The sequence below is a fragment of the Vicia villosa genome, linkage group LG4, assembly GCF_029867415.1.
Source record: "Vicia villosa cultivar HV-30 ecotype Madison, WI linkage group LG4, Vvil1.0, whole genome shotgun sequence".
In the NCBI taxonomy this organism is placed as follows: Eukaryota; Viridiplantae; Streptophyta; class Magnoliopsida; order Fabales; family Fabaceae; genus Vicia; species Vicia villosa.
The window spans coordinates 164,701,284-164,711,599 of NC_081183.1; the positions used below are offsets into that span (position 1 = coordinate 164,701,284).

Sequence of the window (10,316 nt, forward strand, 5' to 3'; positions counted from 1 at the left end):
ATCTAAGATATTTTTGTAAGCCAACAAATTCTATTTCTTGACTTTATTCATTAATAACATAGTATAACTGTCATTTTATTTTGAAAATTATATTTATTACAAATTATTATATATTTCATATTTGATTTGTAATTTAAAAACTATGTAATAATAATATAATGGATATTTATTAAAATTTTATGTAACTTATATCATCATTGTTAATTATAAAATTCTCCAAATAAAAAAAATCCTAATATTACTTACAAACAATATTTGAAAATAATTCTATCAAAAAGTCTTTCAAATCATCAAAATTTAACAAAATGAAAATACTAAATATAAATTACAGGAAATAATAGTATAATCAATATTTACCATTCAAAATATATATTATGACTGATTATCACTTTGTTTTAAAAGTTATTATTATTCATATTTAATTAAAATCTATCTACGTTTTTCATATCATATATTATCTTTATAAATTTGAGCATTGATATATTATAGAAATTAATTATATAAACACAAAAATCGAAATTCTCAACAAATCAATTAAGTATTAAATTAAAAGAGAAGAAGCTAGTTGATCGACTTTGGAATACTGTTAATGTATTTCAACCTTACAATTTTTAATTTCAGCTTTCTTTTTCTCTATTCTAACAAATTAGACATAACAATATCAAACGAAGCACCTGCAGCAGCAATAGAAACTATTAAACAAGTAACACTAATGATACAGAGAGAAATCCGTTTTTTATTCCACTCTGATATTCTGTTGTGAGCAAGGTATACTTCCATGGGGAAATACACCGTTAGAGGGAAGAAGCCAAACGCTCCAATTAATCCAATAATCCCATCCAAGAATGGTAGAAAAACGGATATAATCATTGTTATGACTACAAATGAAGACCTCCACACCAACCTGAAGAGGTTGATTTTTATTAGAGTGAACCTGTCATGTATTTGAATTTCCTTGTTTATGAAATCACTGCTAGGAAATTTTCTAATAGCAATTCCTTCCACAAATAAGTAGATCGGATCTGAGAAAACTTGATAAGACCCCGCTAAATGGACAATAATTGCAAAATTAGCTACATTGAGTAGCCAAGAATGCCTATCAAAACTGAAATCGAATTCAGTTAAGAGATTTGCAGGGCTATTGTCTCCAAAAGCAGCGTATCCGATAGAACCAGTTAAGATATAAAACACGCTGGCTACTATTACACAAATCAAAGCAGCAATATTCACTGTTTTTGAATACGACCAAGGCAATGCAATTTTCTCCTGTATCACAATAACATAAAAAAATATTTAAGTCTCAGACTTTAATTTAAAAAATACTATATATATATATATATATATATATATATATATATATATATATATATATATATATATATATCCGTTTTTTTAGTGCAGAGACACATGAAAATATAAATAATTTTTTTATTTTAATAGCTCTAAGAAGTGAGATTTTATAGAAAAAAAAATCCTTCCAGTGTAACATAAATAAAGAATCAAACATAGAAGAAGACAAAGAAAATGAGATAAAAAAAAAAAAAAGAAAGAACAATAGCAATAAAAATTACCTTAAATTCTAAAGGTAGGAGAAAGTAGGAATATCCGAACGCAATATTACCCACTGCTGTGAAGATTGTCCATAATTTTTGGGGCATTGGAAGATTTGTTCCAGTAAGATTTCCTTTAATTACTTTGTTTTCTATAATACGTCCATTTCAAATCAAAATTAGTGTAGGTACTTAAATGATATAAATTTGCAAAAAAAAAAAATATATATTTCTCACACTAAAGCAATACATACCCACAATGGTCTTCACACCAAAAAATAGAGCAATTACGGAATACGTGAAAGACATACTAGCCCCGAATATTGAGAAGTACCAACGCATTTCAAAATCAGGAATTTGGGAAAGCAATATTTCAATGAAACAAAATATAACCATGTAAAACATCACATCCATATGACAGGCTTCATTCTCATTGGCTTCCATTCTAAGTAAACAATTATACCTAGCAATTAACCTGTTAATTAAATTAAAAAAATTAGCAATTAAATTATATAAACAAATATTTAAATTAGATACTATTTTATTATTATATAAATTTACCTTATTGTTGTTGTAGAAGTAAAAATCATTCCAATGCTAGCGCCAAATCCATTGGCATGTTTCAGAACATTATAAAGTTTTAATTTTGTGCCGCCAAGATGTTCCTTAACAGCGTCATTGTAACTTTGATTTTTATCCGAACAGGAAATAAGCAAAAGCCGATGAGTATAACAAGTAACACATGAAAATATTATCAGCGTTAATAACCCAAAAAACCAACCTAGTTGGGAAAAGGCCCAAGGGATTGAGAGCATAACCCAAGAGGAGGATAGCATGATCCATCCTATTGAAAATAAAATAATTTTTTTTTCCATAAAAAAATTGGATGAGTGACTTTTGAAAAAAAAATTACTTTGAGATAGAATTTAATTTGTTTTTTACAAGTGAGAATGAACTAAAGGTGCACTTTTGCAACTTCTCTTTTAACATATTTATATACGCAGTGACTTCTCAATTTCGCTCTAAGGTTCCTAGTCCTAAGGCAACTAAGATTGCCACAACACAATATTGACATATTCCTATTACCTCAGATTTTCCTATCATTAAGGTGCCTACTCTCTTACCTCAGACATACATGCTACGATTGCCAACACAATTGACATCTTTACCTGTACCTCACAATTGACCGATATTGTAGTAACATTTTTCATTTTTATATTGACCATACACAATAGCTTCTCAATTTTTCTCTAAGATTTTTATTTTTAAGTAGAGTCATCTCAAATTTTTAGAAATTATATATTAGTTAGTGATTGTTTAATTATGACAAAATAAATAAAAATTCTTATTTAATTATAATTTAAATTGACAAATATTTTATGAATTCTAATTTTATTTCTCCCTCTGTTTTTTATTATAAGTCGTTTTAGATTTTTCACACAATTTATGAAAAATAATAATTTTTGTATAAGAATGAAAAATTACGAAGGTTCTTACAAAATTATCCTCATTAATGATATATGAAAGATAAATTTATATAATTGAAAGAAGAGGGAATAATAAATATTTAAGGATATAATAGGAAAAATAGCATTAATTATTAATTGAAACTGGAAAGCCACTTATATTTAAATACAATTTTTTTTCCAAAACGACTTATAATAAAAAACGGAAGAAATATAATTTAACAATGTTGCGTTGTACTTCCTCAAAAACGATAATGTTCCCAAAACAATTAAGAATGATACAACACAATATTGACATGTTCCCAAGACAAGTAAGAATGATACAGTAGAATATTTACATGTTCCCAAGACATCCCTATTCCTAAGGTGCCTATCGACTTACCTCAGACATTCGTGCTACAATTGCCAACACAATTGACATCTTCTCACAAAATTTCCAGATATTGTAATATAGCATTTTACTCCCTCTATTATTTTATAAATGTCACTTTTTTTTCAATTTAATTGTTATTTTCGAATATCAATGTAGTAATTATTATAGTTTTCCTAATTAATTATTATGGAAGAGAAAAAAATATATTAAAATAATTAAAACTTAAAAATATTATAGACAAAAAAAATTATAGCTTAAATAATAATAATCTTATTTAATTTTTTTGCAAGGTGTAAAAAGTTAAAATATGGCAATTAAAAAAAAAAAGGAGGAAGTCCATTTTTATATTGACCATACTGCATAAAATATAAATTTTAACAAATTCTTGTTATGTGTTTACATTTGTACAATTTAATGGTTTATTTAAAAATTCATTACACTAAACAAAAATCACGCGTAGAATTTATAATTAGTATATTTAATTAAATGGAATTTGTAAATTATAATTACTCATTTTTTGCTTAACATGTATTTTTTACTAAAGTTGTTTTTTTTCTCACTAAAGTTTTAGAGGACACAATGAATGAAGTTTAAAACAACTATAGTTGATGTTATTTTATAGTTGTCTCTTATTTTTACTAAGTTTGCTAAAAAAAATCTTAATTTTGAATAATTTTTTAATCACAAAACATTATCTTGTGTCTGATTTTTTTTTTTTTGAATAAACAAATTTGTATTAATTAAAAAAACACATAGGGTACAATGACGATTGTTGGGATCTTGTATTTAAAAAAGGCAAAACGGAAACAATAAAAGTGCTAAAGCAGTATCAGTTTCGCTATATGTTTTCTATATTTTCTATTATATCTATTGAGAATCAAGTATGAGGAACAAGTCTCGCATAGATTGAACACTTTGTAAGTGAGATAACTTGTCATACCCAAATTTTTTACTCTAAGATCCCACTTTATTTGCATAGAATCTAAAAGAATTTGATCATCATCATCATCATCATTCATCTCATATAAAGATCATTCACGCATCATCACTAACCTCAAGATACAAGAGATGTGTTTGCTTGTTTACTTCTTCCACAAGGTATGTGTGTTGGATCAAGGAGTTCAAGCAATCAGGGTTTTACGACTCTCAAAGGTACTCGAGCTTCTCAAATGATCAAGTGATTTCTCTCATCAATATTCAAGCTCAAGTGTGCTTTAATTCAAGATCATCAACATTCAAATTCATCTGTTACACAAATTAGGGTTTTGACCTAGTTCATTGGAAGAGTTGGCTTTTGGTCAAGGCACAATCTTTTGGCTCCAAACATGATTCAAGGACCTCAAGTAATTCATTATAGCCCACTCATGTGATTCTATTGGCTAGAGGAGCTTGATTCATTGATTTTGAAAAGATTGCAATTCAATTGGTATAAGTCATCTGTCCAAGAATCAACTTTGAATTTTGGAATTTTTGGTCAAACATGGACTTTCAAGGTCAAGGATTATGAAAATTTGATTAAAGGAACCATTTGATCATGTTTAATCAAGAAAATCAACCAAAAGTTTCAAAAGATGGTGTTATACCCCAAAATTTGCCCGCATCTTTTTCAAAAAAAGAAGACCACAGACTTCTGTCTAAAATTGGGAGTTTCATATAATCTTGGATTTATTTCACAAATATCCTGATTTTATGAATACTCAGTTTTTAGAATTTTTCTTATACGGTATTTTGGTTCGCTGCTGAATTTATTCTTACACAAACACCAAGTACTGTTTATCACAACACACACAAGTTCAGAACCAATACTATGCATATATCACTCTTGTAACAACTTGTAATTTTGAAAAAAATTTAGAATTCGAATTTTAAATTTCAGCTAGTTTCAATCCAAATCAAGTATTCAAACATCATCTCTGAACTTCATTGAACATATCCAAATAAATTCTAAGCATCAAAACCTCACAAATCGAGCTACACAAGCCACAGTTTGTTCAAACAAAAATCAACTCGTATCTGATCATTCATGCATGTTTAATAAGATGTAGACATATATTTGTGTTTAGATTGGTGCTCTGGCCGTTTCTGGAGCTCTAATTGAGTTTTAATGGCCGTTTGTAGAATATACCATTTTAGGGTTCTTAAGCCAAAATTTGGGATTTTTCGCCAGAGGCAAAATTAGACAAAACTAATGGCATATTTTTAGGTTTATAAAATAATCTATTATTTTTTGACACAAAAATATTTTATTTTTCTTAATAATTAAAATATTTTGTTTAATTAATTAGTATATATTTATATATTTGCTTTTTAATTATTTCAACCAATCAAAAAATCAGAAAAAATTTGTTCTTTTTATTAAATTTAGTTTATATATTATGGACTAATTTTGTACATATTTAGAATATTTTTCTCTTTAAGTTTTAATTATTTGTATGATTATTTGCATAATTATATGTTAATTAACTTAATAATTTCAAAAACAAATTTCAAAAATCCCAAAAATAAAAAATTAGTTTTATTTTAAAATTAATTAATAAGCAATATGAATATATTTTAGACTTAATTTTTAGGTTTAAATTTTATTTCTACCTTCCTTCTCATTTTAATTAAATTAATTATGCATTAATTCCAATTAAAATTAACCATACAAAAAATCCAAAAATATTTCGTTTATCTTATTGCAATTTAAATTCCTAGATAAAATGTATAGATTGTCAAAATCATGTAAATAGCGTAGTTTACATTTCCCGCACAATCGATGTAATAGCGTAGATTTACTTTCCGCATTTTACATTCCCGCATTTTAATTTCTGTACATATAAAACTGCGTGTATGTCAAAGATAAAAACTGAAGAGTTAGGTCACTAACTTCAAAGATAAAAATATCTGAATCAAAAACACAATCACACTTGCACCTCTTAGGGTAATCCCTCTGTTACTCTTTTCAAAATCAAATTCTACTGTTTCAAAATGCAAATCCAAACTTTTGTTTACATCCGGTAAAAGGAGAATTTTCTAAAAGAAATAGGAAAGGACCTTATAAACTTAGGGTAGATCTCCTAATTGCTTGCTCAAATCAAAACAACAAATGTCTCATATATCATTGTTTTTTTCAAAATAAAACTTTCAAAAAAGACAATACTTGGTATATATCCAAACAAGGATCATTACGAAGTTAAAGCTCTTTTTTCAAAACATCTTTCGAAAGATAAAACACTTTGTATACATCCGCACTAGGATCATTACAAAGCCAATTTACAAAGGTATTTTAAAACCACACAAAAGGATTTCAAGGCAAGACAAATGATTCAAAACAAGTGAGCTAAGCAATTAAGAGCCCATGGATAACCATGGAACCCGACTAGATGGGCGATCACCACTCATATAGGTCTGCATTTAGGATATGTGTGCATTGCTCTATGTGTGGAAATAAATGTTGAATTGGTTATACATATCATGTTGTTATATCTGTCATGGTGGTTATATCTATCGTATGGTTATATCTTTCTTGTTGTTACACATATCATGTGGTTACATCCATCATGTTGTACTTGTATATGTCTATTCCTTCATGTATGCTATTTTTAGATTGTGACCCTCTACTATTATTATGTTGTGGCTAACGACCACCCAGGCTGTTAGCAATTGGGGATAGTTAAGGTATCCTGGTGTCGTGAAGACTTGCAAGATGTGAATGTCTTTGTCTAGGAGTTCATGATCAGCTTAGGTTTTTGTTTCAGAGTGTTGTCCGTGTTTTTTTGGGAAGTTTGTTGTTAAAGCTGAATGCTTAATTTGTGTGTGTGGTTTTGACCTTTACTTGTTGTCAAATACTCTGTACGCAATTATAGTCAAGTGGTCAAATATTTTATGACCTTGGGCATTGTGCTGGGCCTATTTATGGAAAAGACTTAGACCGAAAAGCTCGTACTCTGATTTATCATTTTTATTATTCCTAAAAGGACAGTGGTCCATATTTTGTAAGGGATTAATTTTGAAAAAAAAAATACACTCGCTCTGATACCAAAATAAATATTGTGACTATTGTATATCATGTATTATTTGCATGTGTGTATTCTTTCGTATATGCTATTTTTAGATTGTGACCCTCTACTATTATTTTGTTGTGGCTAACGACCACCCAAACCATGGAACATTACCCGATGCCACCACTAGAGATGGTGACATGGACGACGTGGGATTTTACTGATAGGGACCAGCTTAGTGCTTGGAGTTTAGACCCAGCTGCAGGCACAACATACTATCATGGGCAGGTTATTATCACTACTTATCTTGACGGTCTTCAGGTACACCAGAGTACAGTCTGGCAGATACCTCCTTTTCCTGTTCCTATTCATATCTTGGGTGCTCCATGGTATACCCCAGTAGACCCTCAGTCTGGGACGCAGACGAGTTCGGTAAGGAGTACTGCACCATTTGGTGGTTTGGGAACCACCACTCAGGGAGGATTTGAGGTAGGTGGACCTTCGGTACCGGTGGAGACATTGGAGGAGGCGATGCATAGGACAGCTACTGCTGCAGGACTAGGACCTTCAGGAGGTCCAGAGGTACCTCACATGGTATCTCCTTCTGGAGTCTCTTTAGGAGAGGACAGTTGCTATGAGATTCCAGCTCCCTCGGTCACCCCGACCATGTGGATTGATTTAGTCACCACTGAGTCAGGTGATGATACTAGTACAAAGGTGTACAAGGCGGCATCCCGGGTTCGGGCCCCTTCCGAGAGCTCTTGCCTGGTTTGTGGCGAGCACCCCCTGTGTTTGTCCCCTCTAGTTCCAGCGGTATTGTATAGGCTCACCATGACTTGACTACTCTGACGTAGATGATGTTTAGCCGTAGTTATTTCGGTACTTTTTTGGATGACTGTATTTGATATTATTATACTTCTAGTGAGCAGCTCATATTATGTTTAGGCTGTAGTATGCCCTAAGTCCATGAGACACTTATGTTTAGATGTCATGAACTAGGTGCTTTATTTTGGGGATTTGTAATATTCAGGTATATACACTTTGCTTCCTTGAGGAGCACTACCGATGCATATAGTACTATTCAGTTTTAAAAACGATTGTCAATGCTTTTAAAATTATGTGCAGTAGTTCCTTCAAATATGTTAGAGTCGGCTTCCAATTTAATTTAGCATACACCGTTGTTTTAAAAATATATATACTTGCTCTTGTTTTTTTTAAAAAAAAAAAAAGGGTGTTACATTGTGGTATCAGAGCACGGCTTTAGATCTTTAAAGGGAAAGTGAATTAGGAAGTCATCGGACTAGAGTCCTGTAGATTAGAATAGTGATAAGTCAGTTCTAACGAATAGTTTATTAGGATTACCATAGTAAGCTGATCCAATAAGATGTCTCCTTGGAAAAAACGGAGGAGGATTTTAATCTAAGTATTGGGTTTTGTAGGAAGAAGATGCCTCCCCGAAGAGCGCCAACATCCCCTAGGAGGAATGATCTCTCCATAGATCAAATGGCTCACGCAATGAATGCTATGGCAGCTGCCGTGACCGCGCAAACCAATGCTAAGACGCAACGAGATACAGAGAAGAGAGAGCGAGAGATCCGTGCTGCCGGGTCTCGTACTCTCACTCAATTCCGTCACCAAGACCCACCTAAGTTCCATGGGGAAGGAGGTCCTGATGCTGCTGATTTATGGCTTCAGGCATTAGAAAAGATATTTGGAGCAATCCATTGCCCTGAGGGGGAAAAGGTGACTTTAGCCACCTAGCAATTACTGGGAGATTCCGAGTACTGGTGGAGAAACACTAAGCTTATGATGGAAGGTTCTTTCGAGGAAATAAATTGGGAAACATTTAAACGAAAATTTCTAGCCAAATACTTTCCTGAGACTGCTAGGGAAAGGTATGGTGAAGAATTCTTGAAATTGCGCCAAGGAGGTATGACCATCGAGGCATATGCAAACAAGTTTGAGTCCCTGTCAAGGTTTTTTCGCTTCTTCAGAGATGGTGTCGATGAAGCTTACATGTGTCGTCGTTTCCAAGATGGCCTGAGGTATGAGATGCAGGATGCAGTGGTACCTTTGGGAAGTCGACAATTCCAAACACTGGTGGAAAAATGTCAAGAGATTGAGGATATGAAGAATAAGAGGGTAAATCGTGGTGGAAATTTTACTGCTGGAGGACCTAGCCGTCCAAATAATCTTAATAATAATCGTGGTAAACAAGTAATGAAGCCTTACCAACATCCTCAAAATAATCGCAGACCAAATCGTCCTACAAATTCACCTAAGGAAAATCAAATAAGGAAACAAATGTGCTACCATTGTGGTCAAGAAGGACATTATGCTAATGATTGCAAATACAATACACCTTCCTGTTACAAATGTAAGAAACCTGGTCATTATTCCCGAGATTACAAGGCTCTAAAGGTAGAATCAACGCTAAATGCAACACATGGAGCCCGACCCATTGCAAAAGGGCGTGTCTACACTATGGACGCTAAAGAAAGTGGTCAGGCCAATAACGTGATACAAGAGGAATGCCAAGTTGCAGGTAACACTCTAACTGCCTTGATTGATACTAGGGCAACCCATTCATTCATTTCCTTAGACTGTGCAAATCGTTTGAACATAAAGATATCTCCACTGCTTTTTGATTTACAAGTTTCTACACATGCCAAGAACTTAGTTGTGAGTTCAGCATGCTTAAACTGTTTAGTAGTCATCCAAAATAGAGAATTTTTGGTCAATTTAATTTGTGTACCCCTACCTTCACTCGAGATCATTCTCGGGATGGATTGGTTATCCTATCATTATGTCATCTTGGACTGCGCTCGCAAGATGGTATTCTTCCTTGAACCTGGAGTTATTAAATACTTGTCTGCCAACCAACTTAGAGTGACTTTGAGGGACGGAGCTCAAGAGTTTTTGTCACTATACAACGTAGAAGTAA

At 31.9% G+C, this 10,316-nt stretch overlaps 1 protein-coding gene across 1 annotated transcript; it reads right to left on the reverse strand.

The window, feature by feature from the left end:
- Window positions 1-633: 633 nt before the first annotated feature.
- Window positions 634-2,393, reverse strand: LOC131598239 (amino acid permease 3-like). Its single transcript, XM_058870858.1, has 5 exons — window positions 2,332-2,393; window positions 2,112-2,234; window positions 1,805-2,025; window positions 1,572-1,702; window positions 634-1,266 (listed from the first exon to the last, which is right to left on the reverse strand). Exons 1-5 carry the CDS (start codon window positions 2,391-2,393, stop codon window positions 634-636), a joined length of 1,170 nt encoding a protein of 389 aa, XP_058726841.1.
- Window positions 2,394-10,316: the final 7,923 nt, after the last annotated feature.

What these genes read in the sequence shown, in the direction of transcription:
- LOC131598239 (XM_058870858.1), bottom strand. Translation starts at nt 2,393, where the DNA reads ATGGATCATGCTATCCTCCTCTTGGGTTATGCTCTCAATCCCTTGGGC. An exon ending in ACTTCTACAACAACAATAAG is followed by an intron (nt 2,026 to 2,111) that starts GTAAATTTATAT and finishes TTTAATTAACAG; the next exon opens with GTTAATTGCTAGGTATAATT. An exon ending in TCCTACCTTTAGAATTTAAG is followed by an intron (nt 1,267 to 1,571) that starts GTAATTTTTATT and finishes ATTGTGATACAG; the next exon opens with GAGAAAATTGCATTGCCTTG.